At 38.8% G+C, this 26,762-nt stretch overlaps 1 protein-coding gene across 3 annotated transcripts in view; it reads right to left on the reverse strand.

The window, feature by feature from the left end:
• asic1c (acid-sensing (proton-gated) ion channel 1c) overlaps positions 1-26,762 on the reverse strand; it is a 103,163-nt gene that overhangs the window by 12,390 nt on the left and 64,011 nt on the right. For 2 of the 3 annotated variants that reach the window (XM_038717824.1, XM_038717823.1), the window contains exons 1-3: positions 5,694-6,956; positions 2,627-2,777; positions 1,930-2,057 (exon numbers count right to left, since the gene is read on the reverse strand). In XM_038717824.1, the coding sequence (XP_038573752.1) occupies positions 1,930-2,057; positions 2,627-2,777; positions 5,694-6,335 (921 nt within the window). In that variant the 5' untranslated portion in view covers positions 6,336-6,956. Of the gene's footprint in view, positions 1-1,929; positions 2,058-2,626; positions 2,778-5,693; positions 6,957-26,762 lie in introns of those variants that run through there. The other variant, XM_038717825.1, reaches the window with a different exon arrangement.

Here is a 26,762-nt window from a genome sequence, read left to right on the forward strand (position 1 = left end):
ACACTGAGAGCAGTGTCACTGTCCTGGTTGGCTGACTGACTGAAATTAATGCTGGCCAGACTTTAATGACTATGAATGAAGTCTAATTAATTCAGCACATCTTTTAGGTCGTAAACACGTCTTTTAGCTGTCACTGGCATGAGCACGCGTGTCATGATTATAAATGGCAATCCGTGCACTTTGGCTTTCAGGAGGCAACTTTGTGATTGTGATTAATACATCGGATTCACTTCTCAGAGATGGCTGAATGATGGCACACTTGGAGCATTTTACAACACTTACAGAGAAAGAGAGTGAGACAGAGATTTTACATGTTTCCAAACTGCTTCCCCCAAATACAATTTGTCATCTTTGTGGTGTCCAAGTGTCTGTTTTAGGAGACAAAACTCTGCCTCAGTCATCCCATGTTATTCTGCTAAAACAAGGCTTTTTATGTGATCATTTATCTCATGCTCATGAACTAACCAAGACCATTAACTTTAGGAGCAAAATCATTTAAATTAAGCCTAATGAACTGCCCAAGTAATGAATTTGATTAACTGCTGGTGTATTCATTGCTTCAAGACTTCACAAGGACTCATTATGTGGCAGAAATTTTAATGAGCCCGCAATACAATACAAAAATACACTTGATCTCAAAGGTAATCATTGCAAAAACCTAAAATCCTTTGTGGCAGGGGCACCATTTTCTTGTGACTTAACAGTTTTTCTGTTTGTCAGAGGATAGTTCCCTATTCTGTCACTGTTTCTGTTTGGAAATCAAATGACTGGTGTTTGGCTTGTGTGCTATTCTTGTGTAGACAAAAGAGACACAATTTGAATTTTGCTGTCTTGGCAACATCACACAATCGCTGTACAGTTTCATTAAATTTGGATAGGAAATCCATGTGAGCTCAGTGTTATGACATTGCACACAGGCTATCCCGATCAATTCGGCCACTTTTCATCCATCACTGACGGCAGTGAAGGGATAGCTGAGGACTAGGAAAATAATTTCTACAGTCAACAAACCTACCACAGGCCTTTCTGCCTCACTTGATATTGTGTGTCTCTAAATCATGGTACATTTAAAAAAAAAAAAATTCTTCAAAATAGCTGTGGGTCATCTTTGTCATCTAATGATGCATATGTAAGTGTTAGAGGAATTTGGAAATAACCTAATATGATGACAGGTGTGACAGGCTTCTTTTAATAGTTCAATTTAACATCAAAAACATGATGGTCATTTTAATCTTTCCCTCAAGATAGTCTTGAGAGGGAGTCTCCAGAGGTCAGTTATTTATAGTATAGAGTCTTTAAAGCAATCAGATTTTGGCTAAATTCTGCTGCCAACAGATCCTTTTAGCAGTAATTTTAGAGAGAAAAACCATTCATAATGTTTACTATTACTTGAACAATTTCGTGTTAATTATAAGAAATTCAGAGTTAATGTTCTATAAAGCCTTCTAACCGTGTGGATTCTGAGTCTTCGTCACAGTTTTTCTCTGCCTTCTCCATGAATATGCCACCAGAGACAACTTTCACAGCATTCAAATAAGCTGTATTCACATTTTCCCCAAGTAGTGACGACTCAATATGAAAAGTGAAACACTCTGAGCTGCCAGATATTTCTGCATGCTGTGTTGTCTGTTTTTTTTGTCTCAGATAAGCACAGTATGCTTGTATGCTTGCATCCAATAATTATTGGCCCAGCTCTTTCAATTTTTCTTGGCTGCTATAATTCCTCTGTTTCATGTACCCAGAATAACTGGGTGTTTGAATAAGACCTAAACTACACCTTTCCCTCAGAAGCTGAATCAAAGATCTGATTTTGCCCCAGGGTCTCTGACACAGAGCTAATGGGCAATGGCAAAGATTTGGGGACAAACACAGAATGAAGCGGAGCGAAAAAGGTCGAGGTTGGAGGGGAGGAGGCTGAATATTAGGTACCAGTTGCTGCTGACATGACACAAAAGTTTGAAAACCAGGGGCCACACCAAATCCCAGTTGGTCAATGAAGGGCGGCTCGTCCTGGCTGTGGATCTGAACCTTGATGCCTGCTTCATAGGAGGTCTCATCTGTGGATACAGCACGCCAGAAATGTAACAACAAGTAAGGTCGCCTATGGAAACCCGCTTTTTGGCTCAGGCACTGAGTGCCCCTGAACCCCATGTTGAAAGCTAATATCAGAGAGATGCTCATGTGTTAGTGTGGTGGACCGGTATTAAACAGATTTATAACCAAAGATTTATCACATGCTGTATACTCTATGAATGTACATTACAGTGTGTTGTTGTCTGCCAGAAATTGAAGACAATAGTTCAATGGATGCAATTTATTAGTTGTAGACCTGGAGAAACATATCAAGATAATGTGCTATTAAAAATCCTAATACATCACTTCTGTGTCGTGTAAATTCTGCAGACATATAGCAGTAAAGTAAATGAGAGGACCTGGGTAAATCTTGGAATTTTGTTATCTATCTCTAGGCCTATACATCTACATAAAAATGACGAAAGATGGGTTTGGGTAGTTGGTATTTCCAGGGTAACCAAACAAGATGGAGCGATTTTTAGGGTTATATATATATATATATATATATAACATAAGTTAAAATGTTACTGTAAATGTCAAAAGCTGCACTGACCTGTCTCTCCCCAAACAGGCAGGTATTCATCCTGTTGTATATCCAACATGATCTCCAAGCCGTTCCCAGTGCCACCTTTTAATGTTGTCAACAAAGGGTTGCCATCTAGTCCCGAGTTGAATGTGTAGCATTTTCCGTAGCGTGTGTAAATCTGTAAAAAAAAACAAAATAAACAAAGAGCACAGAAAAATCAGGAGAGTAAATTAAAAGTCAAATCCTTTCCATTGTGCTGTGGTAGATTCTGCACCTGTTCGAGATGTATTACATGTCAGCCTGTAATTGTGCAGGACAGCTAATCATTGCAGATGGTTTGTGATTATCAGAGGAAGCAGTTCCGGCTTTAAACAGGCACCTGGCTCTGATTTGAAGAATTAATGAGTGTTTCTCAGCAGCAGCAGCAGTAGCTATCAATCTTTACCCAATTTCACTCCAAATTTCCCCTGAGTAACTTAGAGTGAATGTACTATTTTGCCATCACTAAATAAGAAACATCTGAGTTGGAAGCTCTCACAAACAAACTCAAAATTGGGTTTGTAAGAGACATTTGTGTGTCTTGACTTACAACTTCTTAAGAGACTTAACCTGTGCCAATAAAGCTCAGCGGTACTTAACGTTTGATGTGCAATTACTACAGTAGGTTTGCTCACACCAAATATCTTCCTGATTTAATTAATCCAGTTGGATTGAGTTATTTATTTTCAGCTTTTGCCTCAGCCAGTTTATGGATTACCCTGGGATTGGGAAATTCTCCATCATCTGCCAAAAAACTAAAATAAATATGTATCATGACAACAAATGTGAGTAAAGACTAAGAAAGCTTAACATTCTGAAAACGGCTATCAATTTGAGATAAGACTAGAATTGATTGGTTTTGCAACACTCTGAGGAACTAGAATATCTATTCCTCATGCATTTCAACACAATATAAAAACATGCAGCGTTGAATGGCTAGAAGCATATGTCATATTGTTTTTATACCATTTGTGACAACACCTACATATGGCTTACACAGTCACACATGTTTATCACAAATAGGCTACATATGCAACAATATGTGCTTGTTTATGTTCACATCAAACACCTATAGAGTGGGATGAATGGGAAAGAGACGTGGCTGTACTGCAAACCATAAATCATCATAAAACTATGGAAGCAAAGAAAGGCCAAAATAATTTGAACATTATAAGAAACTGAATAGCTGATTGTGAAATGTAAACACTACTGAAAATGTTATACCAGTGAATCTATTGCACAGAAATGGTTCACTTTACTTTCCAAAACATCCAATCTAAATTTATATGGTTCGCTTACTCTTCTGTGAAATTTCCAGCAGGTAATGTGAAGTTGTGCAATTTCATAAACTTATATAAAATTTGTAATAAAATTTTCAATAATTTTCTAGGCTTCACAAAGAAAATTCAAGTGTCCAATAAAAATAAAATAAATTAATATATTTAAAAGAACTATACTAAAGTTGCTTGAAGTCAACTGGTAATTTTCTTATATCAAGAATCGAGTTAAGCCAAAATGCTCAATTTGTCTCCTGGACTTCTAACCACCTACATTCAGATAAATGGTTTTCAAAGTTAAATCTTTCAACGCAATAAAATCTGTGGTAATTTCTATTATTATTGGCTGATTTTCAGAATTAGCTATTCAGTTGCTCATAAAATTAAAATAAAACTTTTATTTGCTTCCATATTAAACCCCATACTTTAAAAGTTAAAAAAAAAAATTGCTGCATTGAGCCATACTTCCTATTTTAATGGCCATGGTTATCCAAATATCCTTACTTGGCAAACAGAAATAGGTCATACAGCACACTGTAGTCTGACAATAGATTGTGGCTGCTGAGGTGATGTTTTTCTGCCTTTCTTAACAACAAGAAATGCTTGAAAGGAAAGGGATGTCAATTTTCTGAGTCTTCCCAGTCTGGTGAAATCACAGTAAGAGGGCTATTGGCAAAAACTCAACCAGCATGGTAAAGCTGATCTCAAGAGATCAGAATCAGTGGCCCATGTCCAGAATCAGGGAGACTCAGGTGCACCTCAGACAGATAAGACGGCGCTTCGTCCTCCTACTCCTGCTGGCTATATAATGAGGTTTCCATACAATAAGTCATGTGCAAAGAATTACTATTTTAAATAAAACAGGCGCTCCTGCTTAAGATGTAAGCACACTAAAAGGGAAGCTGTCTCTAGTCAAGCCGAAGTTACAGTTTCATGGTTGATTTTTCTGGCTGGTATCTAGATGCTCAGATCTACAAAGGCAAGTGGTTAATTGTGATGCAAGTGACAGGTTAGAGTTTTAAATCTGCAAGCATCTTCCCAGATTAAAATTGTTCTCAGTGCTGTAGAAATTAGTCACTCTGCATGCATACATTCTACAATGAGCCTTTCAAACATTTCCTGATGACGTTATAAGTTGCCAGTTTGTGTTGAAATATCACCAAACGTCATTCACTTCCTCCGTGCAGCATTCAGTGCTAACTCAAAAACGAATGGGTGTAATAGACATCTGGTGTTTTAAATGAGAAACTCAGCCGCATTCTTGAAACAATACCACATACTCCACATGCCCTCAAGATGTTTAATTAGAGCAGCTAATATTTTTATTTGAACAGATTTACAATGTCTGAATTATTAATTCGCAAAAGTGTCTTCTTTAATACTGTTCTCACAGGTTATAAAGCACAAAGATGTCAAAGGTTAACTGGAAACTAAAGAACTCGGCCGGGTTAATACAACCGAATGAGAATCTTCCAAAAACTGTAAGGTAGACACTGAAGTCATTGATGATGACATGACATTGATTTTCCACTACAGCATGAAGGTAACATTGTATTTGTTTCCTTGAGTGACTTTTTGAAGACATCAAGTTTAATAAGGAAAAAGCTGTCATGCCTGAGAGGTAAAACCAGGACAGGCTTGTTTGCAGCTTTGAAACATCCACACCTTAATGCTTGCAGGGGGGTGCATTGTCAAATGCTTACATGAATTATTAATACACCTTGTAAACAACATTCAAATCCACACCTGACAAACAACACCTTTCTTTCTGTACATACAGTGCTGAAGTTTTTGTAGGTGCAGGTTTCCCCACGGAACCTGCACACCAGCAGCATGTCCTCCAGCTGGTGGCCGAGGCGTCCCATCATCTCGGTGGTGTTGATGCGATAATCAGGGGGTGGAGTGTAGTTGTTGAAGTCAAGCAGGCTGAGGAGACCCTGCTTGTGGCTGTCTTTAAGGATGGACATGCTCCTCTCCATCACTGTGTGATTAGAATACATGAGGTCCATCCAGTAGCCGCTGTGATACAGGTCATCCTTGGTCAAAGTGGACACACGGAACACATTTTTATTGCAGAAGGTAACCGCTGGGAAGGACATGTTGTGAGCCCACACCATGTAGATCTTTGTGATAGCAGGATAGGACATCAGGTACAGGATTCGATTCCCGGACCAGGTGATGAGGAGTCCGACACAAACGAAGAAGGCCATGACCCAGATGGCTTGCTGTGGTTTCGACTTGTCCGGAGAGAAGACAAACTTTAAACCATGGATCTTGGTCCTCATTATGAAATCCACCGTGATCTCTTTCCATGTTGGTTTAAGCGAGCTGGACTCTGTGTTTTGGAGAGGGGTCTCGTGGGCATCATTTTGTGTGTGTGGCCCCAGGGCGACGGATTCGGATGTGGGTGCTTCATCCATAATTGCTTGTGTCAAGGAAGGCGCTTCTTTACCAAATGCTGTTTCTTAGTAGCCCACCCTAGACATCCCCAATTTACACACAGTGGCTGTCTCCTCAACCATCTCCAGATTTATGTATCACAAATTCCAGGTAAAAAGCGACTGGAGTCCTGATGTGCAGCTGCCCCACTGCTCAGGCTTAAAAATTCTTTGTCGTGAAGATATAAACAAAGGAACTGAGCTCCTTGGGGGAGGTAAAATTGATTTACATAATGATTCCTTTATGAGAAAAACAGCTGAATCACTCCATTAACAAAAAACATCATGCGTAACCATCACCAGTTCTTCATCAATAGATAAATGGACGTGATAATTGCAGATGTAAGCGACGACTTCACTCCCTGAGGCAATCACTTTGAAAATCCGGAGAGGCTTACCCCTGTTGCTCAGATCTTTCACTCCTCCATCTCCCCTCTCCAGTGCCAGACAATACTTGCAGATTTCGGTGGTTTCTCCCTTTGTGCAGTAGCTGCCCAGAACCCAACTCCTCCCTTTTCCCACAGATTGAAGAGATGCGCTTTAGTCTGTTGACTTGCAGTTTGCAGAAAGGAATATAAAGCTTGTTGCCCCCCTACACACTCTCTCTACAGTCGGATGGAGAATGAGGTGGAGCCAGTGGATGAAATTGTTTTCCTCCAGTGATGAAGTAGACCTCCAATGGTATAGAGAGGCGGGGGGAAGGTATCAATCAAAGTAGAAATAATTATGATAAAGAAATTCTGCAACAAAAAAAAACGATGAAGTCTGAAATTCTTTAATATTGAAGAATCTGTAGCTTGCTTGTGGATCAATATATCTATATAATTGATAACTGAGGGGAGCCAGCTAGTTGGAGAAAAACACAGAAAAATCCTCTTTCGAAATGTGTTAGATATATACATTATAGTACATTTTCTAGTGCATCTTTTCTGCTAGTTTCAAATAGAATTTCACAAATGCAGTATAATGAGAGCTGAAGTCTTGCTGCATGCAGATGTGGCTTTGGCTGATATTAAAGGTGCTTTGCTCTGTTTATGTGAGACTATCAGAGGATTCTGCTTGGCACAAAGCTCAGCTTTATACTTAAGACAGTTTTTTTCATTATGTTAGCTGGAATCTTTGATTTGAGCAGGAGTCTGTAATGTGAGTGTTGGCTGAGTAAACCTGATCACAGCTGTGGTGATACATGGTTATAAAAAATTATTCTGAAAAGTGATAAATAGAGAAAATGTTGGATTAATGAGTATACTCGGTGTAGAGTGTACCATTTGCAAGTTGGAATGTTGGATAGAATGAACTAGATGCAGATAATTCGATTTGACCCAGTTTAAATACAACAGAAAAGGGTGAAACTGACTCATGGGCATCACGGGGTCCCAGTCTCACTGACTGGAGCGATGCAGAAATGTCAACAGATGCCACGACAGATCCGTCAAATGATTATGTTTCAGTGTCCTGCATTTCATCTTAAAACATATAGTTATGAAAATGTAGAAAAAAGTTTCACTTTACAGAAAGAGTTAGACATTTTGAGGGATAAACCTGTTCTTTCTGAGAGTGAGATGAGAAGATTAACTTCTCTCTCATTTGTGTAGAATGAATATTAAGCTTGAGCTTGCAGGCAGCTTAGCATTGATTGGAAGCAGGATGAAACAGCTAGCCTTGCTCCAGGAAAAAAACTCCAGGAAGTCACTGTGCCCACCAAAAAATATTTCCAGCTCATAAACCTCATAAAACCACAATGTGTTTTTACAATTCAGTTTAGAATGGATTAAACAAACAAGATATGATGTGTTGATGAGTAAGCTTTAGAGGTGTTTGGTAGATGGGAGTTATGTCCCCTTTTCAAGGCTTTATGCTAAGCTAAGCTAATCTTTTCCTCGCTCTAGCTTCATACTTAACACACAAGTGGTTTCAATCTTCTCATCTAACCCTTGGCAAGAAAGCAATGAATTTAAGTTAGTTAAATATCAAATTATTTCTTTAAGTGAAAATGGGTGTCAAAAATAATTTTTCATGTACATAAGTTGTTTTATTAGATTAGAATACTGTGTTGCAGTAAAAATCTTACACTGGAATAATAGGCTTTCCTTTATTCAAAACCAACAATAAGTGATCTAAGTGAAGTAAACTGAGGTTAAAGTGTGAATAGAAGAAAAGAAGCTTGTTGTTACAGCATGAAATGTAATTGTTAACAAGGGTTTAGAAATCACACATCAACTTTGTCAGGACCACTCTGTCATTTAGTACGGAGGATATTTTAATGTAACTGCATTCAATAGAAATTTCAAAAGATCAAACTGTAGACTTTGGGTGATTCTGCACTGGGATTTTCTCTGTGTTCCTACCAGAACATCTGTTATTTAACTAAGATGCAAAACTTAATTTAATAAATATTTCTAAACATTTATGTTCGTCATCAGCCAATTCAATTATAGCCAAAATTATTAATTCATAACAAAGAGAGAGAGGGGAGACTATGCAGAAGATTTTCAAAAGGGTGTTGTAATAACAGCCTGATAACATTAATGACTGTCTGAATACTGAAAAATAAAGGGAAACCAAAGTAACAGCTTTAGTACTGTGGTAATAGTTATTTTCCCTTCGTGTGCTTTCATGGCTTTTGGGCAGCAAAACAACTAAATTAATTGCCTGGATCCGGCACCCCCAACAGCTACTGTATGTCATGTTTGCACAACGCCGAGACAGATGCCTGACATTGCTTTCTTTTTAGCCTGATGCTCAAACCTTTTTATTCTCAGAAACAACCGGATAGGCTTTTTTTAATTGTAGAATTAGGGATTCGCTTTTTGTTAGGGAAAGATCCCATCAAAGTGAACAATAGCCTCTATTTTGGCATTAACAGGGATAACTCCGTTTCAGACCCAATAACAAAGCAAAACAAAAAGGAGAAAAATACTACTGCTGCATGAATGACAGGCAAGTTAATAACTCCAACAATACCACCTTATCTGAGCTATAGCTGACTGCCTGGTTTCTCTACTTATTGACAAGCTGCATTGATTTCCTTTTTTCTTGGTTTCTTTGGAAACATGTCAGTAGACATGAGGAACATTTAACTGGAGAGTTAATTGCTTGAGCTCATTTGTCCCATATAAGATCAGTGGAGGCGCAAAGGCGGACGGCTCTGCTGGTCTCTGAATCATCCCCTGTCAGCAGTTTGGTCCAAAGCTCAATTTCATTACTCCCAGCTCCAGAGGTTACACAGAAGCAATGCATGACAATTATCATTACTCTTTTCAATATGTGTTTCTGTCTTTGACAGCGACTCTCTACCAATGGACTTTTATTTCAGCCCTTTTCTGTGTGCTACATTCAAACACCAAATATGCAAATTTCGATTAGACTCATCACTTACTTTCTTTAATTTTACATTTTAAACATCTGACTTTGGAGCTTAGAGGCGCTGCATGTTTTCTACTGGTACTGTTTGTGCTTTTGTGTTTTATGTCTTCTCTCTGTATATATCTTTTGTACTGCACTCAAGTCTCCCTTGCAAAGATCTTCATCTCACTGAGATTATGCGATTACACAAAGGTTACTATTAAAGTTGAAACAATCAGTCAAGTAATTGGTTATTTACACATCCAACTGATACAGATTACTTATTTGGTAGGCCAAAATAGAGAACACAGTGACCATTCAGAGTGATTGATGTGAACAGCTCTGCATCCCAAAACCCAAAACAGCTATAAAATCAAAACAATGAACATTGAAATACACTCTAACACCCCATAGAGATGAGAGAAACTGTCAGGTGATAATTCTCCATGGGTTCGTCACTACAAGTCACTCTTATCACATCACACACAGTCATTTTCCCCACTGTTAATATAAAAAATATTGATAATTGCAGCTTTAAATTGGACTACTAGAATGAAGTCTTAACAGTATATGTTTTTGTTTTCAACAGAATCAGTGATGTGCTGGGGTTGAAATGAAAGCACAGGGCAGTGAACTGTGTATCTTGGAATGTACAGTATTCCTGACTTTGAGATTTCAGATATGGTGTAACACATTGCAATCAGGTTTCTGCACAGCCCTGCAGTATCTTAGAACTATTGATAATATGGCTTACACTTGAGTATGACTCTAACTTTTAAAAACTTTTGTTTATTTGTGAAATAATATCACAAAATAATTCATGTAATTAAAATATACCCTCCAAGACCAGGCTGCAATCACAATCAATGTAAAGCACTTCAGGCAAAAGTCAATGGTTTTTATTTCTCTACAAAAAGGCTATCCTCCTTATTGAAAACACATTTCTGCTGCTCACACATTTCAATTGTTATCTTTCTGGGGATGTAAACACATTTCATCTTTGTCTCAGTATTCAAGCATGTAATTAGAGGATCATGGTGTAATCAAACACGTTGCAATAATTAGCTGATTGCTGTTTGATGGAAAGGAAAAGTAGAACTATTTGAAAAATGTATCTTTCAAATTGGCACATTTATTGCCCAGCTTTAAGACCAGCTCAGTGATCCCTGAGACTGTCAGGGAATGACATTAACTATCCTCTTTTATGTCAAAGCCAACTTGAGCCCCAGAGGTCTCATTAGAGGAGGAGCAGAGTTTTGACTGAGGAAAGGAAAGAGCTCCTTCAAGGGCCAGTGAGAATGTTCAACACCAAATGAAATACTGGCAGCCATTAGATGCACATCAGAAACACACTTGGCTCAGGGCAGAGACGAAGATGAAAAAGGAATAAAAATCCATATCCAACATTACTGTCCAGTTACTGTAGAGCTAAACTGATTAGTTGATAAGTAGACTGACACAAATGAACTATGTTGATATGTGATTAAATATTTAAGTGTTTTTTTTAAAGTAAAATAGCCAAAAATCAATTGGTTATAGCTCAATTGTGAATATTTCATGTGTTTCTTAATCTTTTATGATAGTAAAGACAATTTCTTGGGATTTGGGGCTGGTGGACAGAGAAAACAAGTCAAAATGTTACAATAGAAATAATGATTTTATCAAATTTCTGACATTTTGTAAGCCAACTGATTAGTTTGTCAGTGCCAAATCCGTGCAAAAGTGGTTCTGTCAAAAGAAGCTTACCGCAAATCTGCCTATTCAAAATGATCCAACTAAATCTTTCAAATCAAGATAACAAAATGTTTTTTAATCGGTGGAGATGAAACTGTTCACTGTGGTGTAATAGGAATATACTTTTGATATGAAAAACCTTATTCAACAGTACATTTTTAATTTCTAATAATGACAACAATCTAACGTAATGTAGCAACACAAAGGAGGCTAACCCTACCTGCTAGACGGCCGATGCATACAGCTGTAGGGTTAGCCAGTCGACATGCATACATTCGCTGACTTTAGGCACACACCCCTGTGATGGTTAGAGTAAGGGTAAGGTGCTTTGGGAAGCTTTCAACGCCTTTTATACTAACATAGCTAGCAACCTAGCTAGCTACTAGCGCCTCCGGTCTAGACAGGACGTTTTATACGGACGCTGAAGGGTACCTTTTGCATCAAATTGCACTTTGCCAGCCTTTCTGAAAGTGTCAGTATTTGACACCCTAAGATGAGAAGAGACAACACCACACGAGTAATTATCAACAGACACATTTGTGGTAGGACAGACAGGACCATTTTTGAGCATGTGCAGATCTGGCAGGCAGCACGGAATTGGTACCTACATAGTTAACTGAGAGAATAGTTGATGAGTAATGACAATTATTGTTAGCTGCTGCTATAAGTGACTGCTAACTGAACATACATAGAATTACAGCTGCAATTAATGATTTTTTTCATTTTCAATTAGTATGTCAATTGTTTTCTTGGTAAATCAGTTTTTAAATAATATTGACAGAAAAGAAAGGAAAATACCATTTCCAAGGTGACTATTTAAAATTCCTTTTATCCGACCATCAGCCGCAAACCCAAATATATTCACTTTAATATTATATATGTTAAAATAAATGAGGTAATTATTACTTCCTCTCAATCACCAAACCTGACTAATCATTTCAGCTCGACATAGAAATCTTCCTTTTGTTGGCTTTGTGCTGTATTGACAGTAATGTTACTGCAATATATTTAGTTTATCTATTTAATAAATTTAAGTTTGAATGTACTTCATATATATATACATATATATATATATATATATATATATATATATATATATATATATATATATATATATATATACATACACACATATATATACATATACATATATATATATATATATATATACATACACATACATATACATATACATATACTATATATATATATATATATATATATATATATACATACATACATACATACATACATACACACACACACACACGATCTGTAATATTTAAAGCTTGAATAAATAAAGCTGATTTGTTGAATTTTAAGGAAATATTCCACATATGCAGCATTACACCAGAGTTTCTCAACCATGAGGTCAGGATTCCTCATGGAGTTACTTGATATGCAGCATGTCACACTCAGATTCACATGAAAACTTCACAACACGTCTCCCTGAGTATTTCCAGACCTAAAATAAAGGCCAGAGAAAGGCAGAAAAGTCACTGTGTTACAATGTGATTTAAGATGCCCAACCAAATGCAAATCTGGAAGAGACAGACGGTCAGAGCCAAAACATTTGCAATCAGGGATGTCACTCTGGTGGACGGGCAGCTTCTTTAGCAGAGGGAGACATCTTGTGGCCTGCCTCTAAATGAAACTAACCTCTTACTGCCTTGAAAAGCAACACAGCCACTCTGTATGCTGCACGAGTAATGCAAGGGAAGCAAGAATGGATTTTTAGCTAAGAGGGGCTTATACTTTGAAATACCTCATATAAAATACATCAAAAGGGAGACATACCGGCATGTACTTTGTGAGAAAAATTAATAAATATACCCCAAAGCTGTTCTGGAGGAGAATATATTCACTGTACATTTTCATGTTCTTTAAAGGAAAATATAGGACTTAGTGTTGCTTATTTGAAATCTACAGGGATTGTAAACATTGTAAACACAGCCCATATACAGTATATTCCACCCTGGCAGACCAGGTGGGGGGCAGCTGCAGTCTGTATCAATAAAAAACAGATGCTGCTGGCTATGCCTGCCGTCTTGTTCCCTTGTTCCATTCCAGGCAGAATCCAACAAAAAAAAAAGCACTGTCACTCAAGCTTTCAGTCTGCAGCCCACAGTCACACTTTGATAAACTCACTCACATATTTCCTCACCGGTACTTTCATTTGCAAGGATAATCTTGTTTGTTTGGTTGTTTTTTTTTTTTTGCATGTTCTCATCTTGTTTACTCAGCTGCAGGCTTTTGCTATCCATTCCTGAATCCATTTTGCCTGCTTGCCCAGAAATTAAGCAAAGTAAGCACTTGCCAACTGCCTAAAAGTGCCATAGAGTAACAACATTGCATCGAGAGTTTCTCCTTCTCTTTCCAACATTCCACGAAATGTCATTACATAAGCTAAATGTAAAGGATTTTTTAACACTTAAAATTGTATTACATTCAGTAGTCATTTTGTGTGGGGATGGAGTGGGGGGCATCCCCCTTGTTATCAAATTGATCACACGAATCTCTCTTGTTAACCTGCCACTCTCCCCTCCTCCATCCAGAGTGGGAGAGTGAGAGTGCAGGGGCAGAGCGGATGTTTAGTTGAATGTGTGTGTCCTTTAAAGGTGAGGTATGTGATTCTAATCTCATACACATCCTTTTTTCAAATTCAGCAAACATCTCCTCACAGTCCGCTAGCTGTCCGTTCTGTGTGTGCACTGAAATAAAACCCGGTGTTTGCACACAGCCCGGGCACTGTAAATGTGAAACAAAGTGGCTCGGACCCTGCCACACAACACTATTCCAGCCGTTCTAGCCATGATTTGTGTGTCAGGTAATGTTAAATCAGGGATGCTAACAAGTCTTTGAGCTAGAGTCCAAGTCAAGTCTCAAGTCACTCGTGGTTATAATGAATGTTGTATCACCTGCTGCGTTCAATCCAGGCTGCTTATAAAACTGCATAGCTAAAAGGAATTCTGTAACTGCAACCTGTTTTTCCCTTACAGAGCACAATCATGTAATTTGCAATGCAATTACTGACAGCTTATTAACTACTGTAAGTCAACACACCCCCAGACTGTCAAACTCAGTGTAACGTTATAACTAAATAAAACTGTAACGTTACATGATCAACAATAAACCTGTAACCTGTTTGTAGCCGTCGTTAATAATTAACGTGATGGCGGTGGGACCTAAATGATTACGTTAATCGACCACCACAAGTTTGGCAAGTAAACAAACATTCATTCGTCTTTTCATAAGAAGGACAGTTGGAGTTAACCTCCCGTAGGTCGCAGCTAAAGGAAGAAGCAAGCTAACGTTAGATGGTCAATGCTGAGCTAAACATGTTTACTAAGCTCAGGTTCCTAACCTACGGAAGCCCTAAGTGGCCATCGATTCATATCTTTATTTTACTCTGTTTTCCCGTGATAACGGGATAATTATCTTGTGATCTCGAGATAACGAACCATAGCTGAATACAGGGGTCGGCCAGTGCCTTACTTTTTGATAATTTTGCAGTAATTTTCTGAGTCAGCAACCTGCTGAGTTGGTAATTAGCTCAGTTGGTAGGGCCCAGACCCTGCATCCTAAGGATAGTAGGTTCAACTCCTGCTCTCAGCAAAGTCTTTATTCTTCTTTGTGTTTTTAATCATTCTCTTCAACAAAGTTGTTATGAAGAGATTCAGGGGAATCCAGTCACATTTCCCGACGGCTATTTCAAAGGTCCTGAAATAGCCGTCAGGAAATGTGTAGTTAAATGGATTCCCCTGAATGAGAAGTGGATGAATTTCCTCTGCCTGGGAATGATGGGGAAATGAAAAATCCATAGGTTGATGAATGTGGACCAATCGCTGGGATGCGCACACTCCAGCACGTGCTTAATTGTGAGCATATGAATCAGTCACCTTCATAACAACTTTGTTGGAGATGAATATGAAAGAGATAAAAAAAAAGAGTCCCCCTATGAGGATCGAACTTATAATCTTATGACTGAGTCCCGTGCCTTACCAACTGAGCTAATCAGTGAAACTGAAGGCACGTTGAAATTACCATTAACAAACGTTCTTGTCAACCCATGTGTTAACAGTGTAAACTACTGTTTAGTTATCTCGAGATCATGAGAAAACAACAGTCGTTATCTTGAGATAATTATCCTGTTATCACGGGAAAACGGAGTAAAATAAAGATATGAATCGATGGCCGCTTAGGGCTTCTGTACTAACCTATTTTGCGTTTAGCACTTCTTTGTTTGGGCCTAGTTGTATGAAGTTTTAAAGCCAAAGTTAATGATATAATGGCACAGCAGCTGCGGTGTTTGTTGTCCTGATACTACGTATTACATCGGCTGGTTATAGGTAACAGAGGGAGGGGAATAACAGCAAGCTCATCAGATGTTTCCCTAAAAATAAACATTGTTCACAAGTCCTGCACCTCGAGTCTGAGTCAAGTCTGAAGTCTTTCGAGGAGTCTAAAGTCGAGTCTGAAGTCACTGTGTGTGCGACTTAAGATGGACTCGAGTCCGAGTCTCAAACTCGGGTCCCTATCTCTGCCCTTAAATGACTTGCCCACCGACATTCAGCTTACTTTCTAGTTTGGCAAGATACGTTGTTTCTGTGGTGTTAGCAATAGTAGCAGGAGAGTTGTGAATATCGTTGACCTGGTGTGCTGGCTCTGGGACTGTCTCGTCCTCTCGTTTGCTTCGCAGCAGCAAACAGCAACAGTCTGCTAAGTCACAACTTAGCTAACGTTAGTTACATTACTTTAGCGTTGTTTGCTCTATATCATAGTATTTGATTTATTGGATTTCTCCAGAATCGCATACCACCACCTTTAACTGACTGAGGTTTGTGCAAGTTAGAATCTATGGCAACAACCATGACTCTGAAATATCAGCAGCCTAACAAAATTAATAAATGTTGGTCTTCTGTCAGTCTGGAATTTGTAATATTCTCTAAACTATATAGTATAAATACTCAGTTCTATACTATATTGTAGCCTATATGTTCTACAGTGTATTTTCACCTTCATGATCAAAGTACCTACGTGTAGTAATGGTTGTGTTCTTATTGGGCCATCCCCGCTATAAAAATGAACAAACCACAGACTGACTCATTACTCATACTTATAATATATAATTGGCTATACAGTATATAATAATTTGCTGTTTCCAACAATGTGTCATACCTGGCTTCCCCTGTAGTCTTGTGGTACCAAGGGGAATCTCAGTTTACTTGAAAGAAGATAGCAATACAATACTTTAGTGCAAGGCATTGCGTTCATTGGCTAAGAGAGCAGGATATAGATCCCTGAGGCCATTAGTGGAAACAAAAGTTAAATATGAGCATGTGTGATAATCAAAGATCAAAAGCACATGTGATATGAAACCATGAGCCATGTTTTGCCCTATCATTATCTAATACGAAAATATGATGATATTAACATGCTTTTGTTCGGATATCACTCGATGCCAGCAGGCTGGTAATCAGAACATAATGTGGCACTATTGGTTTTGGACTGAGCCATACTTGTGTCTGGTCTCTCCACCTAACAAGCTAATTATCTTAAGAGGTTCTGTCAACTGGCACCTTCAATGTCTGCCTCTGGTAGTGTCTGTTCTCCAATGTGCAAGTCAGCAAAAAGCGTCCCTGTGCAGTGTCCCACTATGAATTCCTTCACTATTCCTCTTCAGTGCCATTGATCGGACTGCCAATACTGCACTTACAGTAACAGTGGCTCCCACACTAGCCTTTACTGACACTGAGTAATGGAACAAACACATTAGGTATTTGCTATCTGGCCCGTCATCTATACTCACTGCCTCAGATTTGTTTATTTCAATGTTTGCACTGTGGAGCTTTATTTTATCTCTTCCCTCCCTTTTCATGCTCCAGCCAGCACTGTAATTTCGTGCTCCTTCACACACCTCTTCCCTTCATCTCTTCTAATGCTTCCAGTTGTGCATCTTGGCGCTGGCTCGGCTCCAAAGCTGGCTGAATCACAATGATGGTGTCAGTCCTCAGCCGAGTCCCAGTCCCACTTCAATCTAAGCACATCACAGCCTCCTTTTCCTGTTTCCTCCTGTCTCTTTTTTCCACTTTGTCTTAGCTCTAGCAACTCTATTTCTTGCTTTTCCTATCTCTCTTGTATCAGCCACTGTTCTTCTGTCTCTTTTTTCTTTCTCCCACACTGCCTATTTTCTGCCTCTGTCTGCAGCTAGACTCGTATTGTTTCTGAAAAGGTTTAACCCTCAATCCTGACTTCTGCTTCCTTTAGTCATTTTTCTCTTTCTTTGACCTCCAAAGCCAACTACAGCCTCCAGACAATACTATTGTGGATGAAGTAAAACACCACATCCTGGTTCTGGTTTGGCAGACACCACAGACAGACCATAATGTAATATTAAAACAGCTCCGGCTTTGGTTTCAACCCTAGCTGATATTTCAACAGGAAGCTCAATCACAACACACAAGATCAACAGTAAAAGGATAAACATGTTAGAATCAAGCCGCCGCATTAGCGCAAGCCAGCTAAGGCGCTGAGCTGGTGTTCGATTGAAATTATATTACAGCAACTTCGGCATGCATCCTGCATATACACACTGACAGATGATTTATTCAGTCAGACCCAATCATGCAGGTTTAATCCAGAGCAGGGAGTTAGGCTGTGTTGGGGCGCTCGCGCTTTTGAGTATTAATGAGGCAATCAATCACACACCAGTTCACAGACAGTGTGTAAGGCAACACGAGGGAGGGATGAGATTCATTTTGATAATGAAATGAAGCCTCCACTAAAGAAAGTTATTTGGCCAATCAGTTGCGTTGAAATCTGAAAATGTTTTCTATAACATAATGTTGAGTGATATACACTGTCTGACATACATATGAAGTCTTGCTGAAGCACAAACATCCTTCAGTGTAATCTGAACAAAGCCTATCACCACGGTTCACTCACAGATTGATACAGGGACATTCAAGGCTATGTTCCTGTATATATTTATAGCACTGGGTAGAAAATTTCCAGCATCTACCATCTGCCAGCCTTTTAATATCTGAGACTCGTTCTCCTCCAGTGAATTACAGCATCCTTCCCCCCAAAAAATATTTCATTACTCTATGCAGAGGGAATAATTGCACTTTTGGGCCCTGATATTTCCTCTCCAAGATTTCTCAATACCACTGCACCCAAATCTAGCTCATTAGTTGAAACATCTGGTCTTTCCTGTCACTGTATAGGCGTGCTTGAGTTTCTTCAGCCACTGTTTCTTTGTCTGACTTTGACACAAAAATGCATATCACACACACACACACACACACACACACACACGAACACAAATGCCTAGTACTCAAACGCATACAAAAGGGATACTAAAACTACTAGAAAGTATCGTAAAGGTAACATGTTAAATTCTAGGAGAGCAAAGTAGTACTCTACGGATTTTAAATTATAATAGCCTATTTATTCTAATGTTCTGCCATTTTAGTGCCATATCAAAATGCATAACACTCAAAGTATAATATATCAGTGGAGGCATTTGAAAGATTCTATGCATATATTTTCTCAGATTTTTCCACATTCAGAGAGCTAATTGTTAGATGTTGTCTAGACCCTGCATGAATCATCTCACGGTGAAGCTGCTGAAGTATATAATGGGTAATCTCAATTCCAACACATCTCATCATCTCTGAGAGGACCTGCCTCTGAGTCTCCCACAGTAAGATCAGCAGGCCGAAGAGGCGGAATTCAGGCAGCTCCATGAATCTTTAATTAGTCCCTTCTATACATAGGCCCTCAGAGCATCTCCAGTTTCTCACATTTAGCTGAAATTTGCCCTTTGTGCATGGGGATGTAAAAGAGCCAAGGTCACCTTACTGACCACAGTGATATCAAAATCTGCCTTTATTAGTGTAGTTTACATGTGCTGTTTTGTTGTTGGAGCTGCAACTCAAATCTGGTGCGCCATTTTCATGTTTGAAGTCTGAAGCTCTTCTTGTAGTAGATGTCAGGTTTGTTGTGGGTTGAAGAGTCAAACCTCATCTTTCGATTTAAACCATTGTCTCTAACACAAAATAATATAATTGCCACTGTAGAACTACTAAGTAATTAGTATAAATAATTTGCCTCGCTTTCACTGCTGCTGGTTCTCAAAGAAATTGTGCAGCATGACAAGTGCATCTTGGCGCTAGACTTTCATCACTCAAATCAATGGCCCATTTCATCGAAATACAATCCTTCCCCTGTCTCTGCAGCAGGACGATTAAGTTCCATCCAAATTCTGCTGACATGATTGTATCTCTTTGGAAGAGGCCTGAAAATTGAGGGTAGGAAAAATGAGATAAAAAAAAAATGAAGGCAGACGAGTTAAGAAAAATTACCTTTCGCTGCAAAAGCGACACTGTTCTGTTTTGGTGACATGATTTTTTCGATTTTGTGCGATGACACAAAACACTGTAACATTTGGTGCCACTGCTACTATGAAGATGAAGTATTTACAAGGAAAAACAATAACGTATTAAAAACTCTACTGGTCTTGAAAACAGCATATGTTTGCTTCATAATGCATGATGTCAGCAGAGATTTGGTGAACCATATGGCACCTCAGTAGTTTACATCTTTCTGAGGACATTTTTAAGGAAGTAACTAACTTCTCCTTCAAGGAAAATTACTACTAATAATTGTCACAAAATGAAGAATCGGACATAGTATAAATATTAACATCGCCATAGGAGGCATGGGAAATATTTTTCTGCTTTTGATATCAGCTCTTGTAAACAGAGATTAAACGCCGCTTTATTAGTATTCATCAGAAATTTTTCCGGTCTTACACCCCCATACCTGTTGTTCCCCCTTGAGCTGCTTAATCTGTCCACAAACATGTCATTAATTATTTAAAAATGGAGAATTATGGGACCATTACTGAAAAAACAATTAAGAAATGAAAACATAATTTGAATAAAAATGACATCTCTTTCCCTAATGATATCTGATATGGATGTGTATGTCTCATCATGACAATGCTCATTTTATAAAAATAAAACCACTTTCTTACAACAGATCTCTGCTGTAATGTCTCCTGGTGTTCATAAACCTAAACTGACTATATATATATATATTTCATTTCACAGTGGGCAGAATGAAGCATTCAAACTGTAGCATTATAATGATTACTAAATAGCTCACAGTTGTTAGCATTGTTGCCCAAGGCCTCTACATATTTTAAAATCTTTCTTTCAAGTTTTTATATTAAATATGTAACATTTTTCTTTAATTTAATACATAATTTTAGATTTTCTGAGGACATATTTAGTCTAAATATTTAACATAGTACTTCTTCACTCTCTCACAGCTCACTACCTAAGGATCTGTGTTTTTCCTATAATGATTCTGATGCAGTTTACACTAATTTCTCCCAAGGGTAGACACACAAGAGGTATACTTACTGTCGTAAAGTTCTCTGGACCACAGTCTTTGCCTCTATATTTGCAGTCAAGCAACATTTCATCTATGTTGTGGCTAGTCCTCTGCACAAACTCCAGCATGTTGAAGGTCTTACTGGGGAAAAACTTGCTGTTGTCTGTGGGCTGCCCCAAAGCAGCCATGAAGTCATCAAAGTCCCCTTGCTCCACACCCAAGAGCCCAGCCATCCAGAAGATGTCATTCCTACGGATCTGGGACTTTCGGAAGCTGTTGTAGTTGCAGAGGGTGATGGCTGGGAAGAACATGAAGGGGCTGTCCATTTCATCCAGAATGGTGACATGGGGGTACTGGTAGTACTCAATCACACGGTCGGCCACTTGTAAGAGGAAGATAGAAAGGGAGGAGGTGAATGCGGCAGCCCAAAGGAGCCGTCGAATGGTCACTCCACCAGGCAGGAAGATGTGGCTGAGGCCATGGAGGGTACAGTTGGCCCCAAACACTGTAATGTCTGACGGCGGACGTGGCGCTTCCTCCTCTGGGGCTCCCATTGTCACCAAAGGGTTTCCAAGTTAAGCTCTGTGATTGCTGGATATGGTCTTGCTGCAGTGGTACTGGTGCTTACAGGAAGGTTCACCTAAACTAAATGTACAAGGGAGGCTGGATGAGACAGGGTCTAATTTCTTCTTTGCGCCCGAGGGAGGGGAAGGGATATATGGAGCTGGAAATTAGTGATGGACTGTTACATCAACCAATCCTCATTGAGATCTTAGAGGGCACATTGAATTCAAGATATCCGGTTTCATTTGGGAAGTAAGACCTTATCCCACAAAGGGTAGCGGAGGATGGATCAGACAGGGATACACCACAGAGGCAAATCAATTTAGTGGACTCTATCACACACCCGCATTCTTATCTCTTTTGTAACATCAATTTATCTAAGGATGCTACCTTTTAACTCCATCTTTTAACTTCAGAAGAATTCAATGCTATTTAATTGGTGAAAAAACACTGTGACCCAGTCAAAACCCTGTGGAGACATCACACATGTGTGGTCAGAGTGTTAAAAACAAGGCTGCTCTAGTTCCTGAAACGGTGACATTTGGTACAAAATGTCAGCAATTCCCAATTAGCATCCCATTTAGTTACAGCAGCACACACAAAGCTTGAGCTGCAATGTACAACCACAATAATCTATTTTTAGCCACTGAGAAGCGGAGAAGCTACAGGTTAAGAGCTTTTCTTAACGAAACCTAAACAGATGTTGTTGTGAAAGGCCAGAGTATTACTCATTCATAGTTCCCATTAAGCTTATTGCAGCTGACAGGAATCAAACCTTGCCCCCTTCTCACCCTTCTCACATCATAATCTTTTAGGCTGCCATCATCCCTCCTGATCTTGTAGATTTCTTGTAACGATTACACATTTCAGTGACACTAACTCACTCTGGAGAGTCAAAAGGGGGTTACATCTGTACATATTCTCAATAACATCTTTAAAACTATTAAAAGACACCATCAAGTTCTGGTCAACACAGCCATAGCAGATTCCTTACGTTTGCAGGAGGCATCATCTTCTATTTTGCTGCAGCTTCCCTATCATGCGTTTTGTAACAGTATAAATAATTAATGCGCTCTCCTGCATCCATTTCAACTCATCGAGAGAGGTGTATATTTGCAGAATGCCGGCCTGAGGTATTTTTCGATTGAAATTGATTCGCTCAGAGCAGCATTCATTTAAAATGAAGTTAATAAGTTAAATGATGTTAGGAGGGAAGCAAATACCTCAGCCACACTTCTAACAGCCTGTCAGGAGTACTTAAAATAGGCTATAACTAGCTAACCCATCCTCTCCTGTTGTCTCAGCTTTCTTTAACCACCCAACAATCTCTTCATCATCCACACTTCTTCCCCGTCATAGACATCTCCTTATCTAACCTTCTGCACATCTTTACCTGCTGTCATTCCTTATATTCTTCCCCTCCTTAAATCAGTTCTGTGCATACCTCTCTCAGCTTTATGTCATTCAGTTACTGTCTTATGTTATGCTTCTATGTGGCACGTGATCCATGTAGCGGCTATAATAAAAAATAACATGTTTCTGCTGCCCCAAAGTGGCCAAAAAAGTCAGTTACTGCGGGTTTAAGCTATATAAGGTCTCAATAAAGACAAAAACACAGTCAGCTTTAACAGTTATTGATGTGCACTGCTTTGCATGCAAAAGTGGAGATATTATGTACATAAACCTTAGGTCTGTATTAGGTAAACACAGTAAATACAACATCTATTGGCACCTTATAAATGATATGGGGAACGTGTTAGCAAACAGTTGCCTGTTAACACATCCAGAGGACATGGAGCAACATTAACATACATTTGGAATCGTGTTTCTAGCCATCTGATGTGTCCAAATAGTGGGAAATATCTGGCTGCTAAAAAGTTCTCTGTGTTCAACAGCTAAGCAAAAACTCTTCACAGAAGATTTTTCACAGAAAACAGCTTCCAGGTTGATGTGAGCGATGGGGGTGAATAAAAATAGTAATGGCCATAAAGCTAAAACAATGGTCTGAAAGATGCTAAAATGCTCAAGAGAGTTGAGGGGAACAGCAGGGTGATCATTTTCAGTGGGTTAATCACTGCAGATGCCCCCTTTCACATTACATGTTGCCTTTTCATCCATTGTTAATGTAAGAATATTGATTGGAACAGCTCTAACATTACCAATGGGGCTGTCATTGTGTGTCTGCACTAAACACTGACTCAACACCCACTCCGTCACTTAATTCATGCCAGAAAAGGATTGCACGTGAGGAGTTGGTCATACCTTATAATTACTACATACTTTATAATGCATGCATGCTGCACCTTGTATTGTTGTTTGACAGGCTTTAAATGCATACATTTAATTAAAAAACTAAACTGCACTGCCAAGGCAACACAATGCTCTGATTTTATTTTAACTATATACACAGTGACAATCAAGGGATCCATGCAACATATTTATCAGTAAAGTAAAGACAATGACAGTCAGGATACAATGCTTTAATGAGGAAATGATGAAAATGTTCAAAAATGCAATATCCCAGTGTTAAAGCTTTCTCTGGATCAGCAACTAAATCAAATCATTGGCTCCTTGGCTGATGTCCTACTGTAACTCCACCAAATGTCATTCATTAAAATGTGTTTACTATTTGAGATAACCAAATAAACTGGACCGGGACCGAAACCTCCTTGGCAGTGGTAACTTCAAGAAAAAGTTCAAAAAAAGCACAAACCTTATGCCAAAAGCTGTAGCTGCTAGCAAAAATACAAAGGCAGCCAAATCTAAAATGATTTCAGAGTTGCCTTCAAAGATAATGTTTAAAAATAAATTCATACCAGTGACCTCTCGTGCAGAAAATATATAATATTACGGAGAGAAATGACATTTAGACAATGTCAAAACTACAGAAGTTCAGACAGAGCAACATAAAGAATGTGCAGCTTCAGTCTTTGGTTTCTGTGGTGCGCAGTTTTCTGAGGCAGTGAGTTGCTCTCTTTGTTTAAGTGCAAGTAAATTCATTCAAAGGCTCTTCACTACGCTCACAGTAAACTGAGCACTGATGCACTGTGAGTACCACATTTGCTGTTCTCTGTCACCTATGGGTAAAAATCAAGCAATCTTTCTTTAACTATAGCAAATGGGGAAGTGGTCAAAGTACATTTCTGTAATTAATAGGTACACTGAGCAAAGTGCAAGGCTCTACTCAATCAATACACTGTAGAGTTTTTCCAGATGCTTTAAGGTGGTGTACTGGTTAATGCACTGCCTTAAGAAATCAGCAATTCTGTACATCATTGCTTCCCTGTGTCCTGAAAACGCTTTCTTTTACTCTACAGTGAGAAGAAGTTGAGGCTGCATTCACACGTGTCAAGATTACTGATATCTTCAGAGACTAAGTGCTCTTTCTCATCAGCCACTTTGTATCCTGACTGTGTGGAGAATGTCAGAGTTAATTTGCTGGATCTGAAGGAGGACATGTTATGGGTGGCCAAAATAATGTCAATTTCCTAATGCTGAAAGGTCATTTAAATACTATGTGGAGGAAAAAGGTTTCAACCTAACCCTCTGCTCCTCAAATTCTAATTACCTCCCCTCTTGTTTAGTCGATCCGAGGGCATCTCAGCAACCACCCAGCCACCCAAATGTTGGGTATACAAGGAGGTTAAAAAGTTCTTGGCTAATTTTCTGTTGTTTTTTTGTGACACAAAAATTGCTTGCCCTCCTCCACAGGAAGGTCAGAGGTCGAGAACAGGACAGTGTCCCTGCAGCTGGGATGGATTAAAGTGTCCTACACTGTGTCCAGCTGTCTCCTAACTCGAGAGTCTTTCATAATTTCTCTCAGCACATATAGAGGGGGCCTTTCATGTATTTCCAAAATCAAAACACAAGGAAGGAGCCAAGTCTGAAAGTGCTGAGCTTACATATTAATGTAACGACACATTTCACATCAATAAGCCTTACTGAGATAATGATGAACGAAGACGCATATGAACTCATTAAAATGCAGGGACGGCGCAGGGTGCTGGGATTCACTTCAAAATGTTTTAAACCCTAGACCCCAAACTTCTCAGTGTTAAGCTTCAAGGTTCACTCAAGTATTACTGCGTCAACCACCCAAATGTGATAAATGCTAAACAAAGAATAACTGTGAGCATTAAAGTTCATTCTTAACCTTGGACCTATTTTGACAAAAGGTCTTGACTTAATATCCACTTACTAGGCTTTTCTGGAACCTTTAACCACTTTCAGTTTCATCAAATAGAGTCTATAAAAGGTCATAGAACAGTAAGAAATTTCGATTATAGTTGCCCAAAGGATCCAAATTAAAAGATATTTAATTTACTATAATAGAAGGCTCAGAATACCACCAAATATTCATATTTAAGAGGCTGGAAACAGTGAATATTGTGGCTTTGTTTGCTTACAAACAGACTACAAGGATCAACTGACTGAAACTAATGAATTAATTGACTCACTGTTTTAGTTCTTACTTAACGCTGCAGAAAAACTAACACTGAGCTTAGATTAAGACTTTTTATCAAAGGAAGCAATGTTTTTGATATAGCTGTAAACTCAAATTACGTCCACAAACAAAAACCCCTCCTCACAAACACCATTACATACACAATAACTAAGAAAACACCTCTTTCTACCAGTAATCCAGCTTTCAGTGTTTCATAAAAGTCCTATCATGAGCCTGTAACTTTCATGACAAATTTGGATATACATCTTTTCATTTGCTACTTGTGCAAAAGAAAAAAGCAACATCCATTCAAATTCACAGATCAGTCTTTGTCAACTGAGCCAACAACCTTAACACATACCCGCAAAGTATCTGCTGCTGTCCATCAACTAGTCCACATTCACTAAAATAACAGTTTTCAGTAATCATAATCTATGACTTCAGTGAATGTAGACCGCAGCTGGATTCTCTTAAGGCAAGCAGGAAATGAGCAACAAACAATGAAGAAATTCAATATTTCAGTATTGACCCAAACACATGAGAATCCCTGATGAATTGACTTTCATAACAGCATTTGGGAAGATGCTGAAGATGCTATAGCTGTTGTTTGCACAGCAATGGTGTATAGTCTGTGGATTTGCTTCACAAGGAGTATGGTCTATAACTTTTCATGTCAGAATACCTCCCCAGTTTGATTAATGCCTAATTCCATGCTGACAGTTATTCATCAGGAACAAGCAGAGGGCTTCATACAGCTGCCAAAGTAATCACACAGTATAAAAGGCAGAAAAGCTCTGGGTATTTTCAAGGACTTTTCAAAAATTAATTTCTGTCCATCTAATATGGCAATTAGCTGTAAGTACAGTAAAGGGGAATAAAAGGTGACTTTCCCCCATCTGTTTAAGAGAACCGTTTGGAAG

The sequence above is a fragment of the Micropterus salmoides genome, unplaced genomic scaffold (genome assembly GCF_014851395.1).
Source record: "Micropterus salmoides isolate LMB-PRFRI ecotype aquatic unplaced genomic scaffold, ASM1485139v1 Ms_hic_scaffold_14, whole genome shotgun sequence".
Classification (NCBI taxonomy): domain Eukaryota; kingdom Metazoa; phylum Chordata; class Actinopteri; order Centrarchiformes; family Centrarchidae; genus Micropterus; species Micropterus salmoides.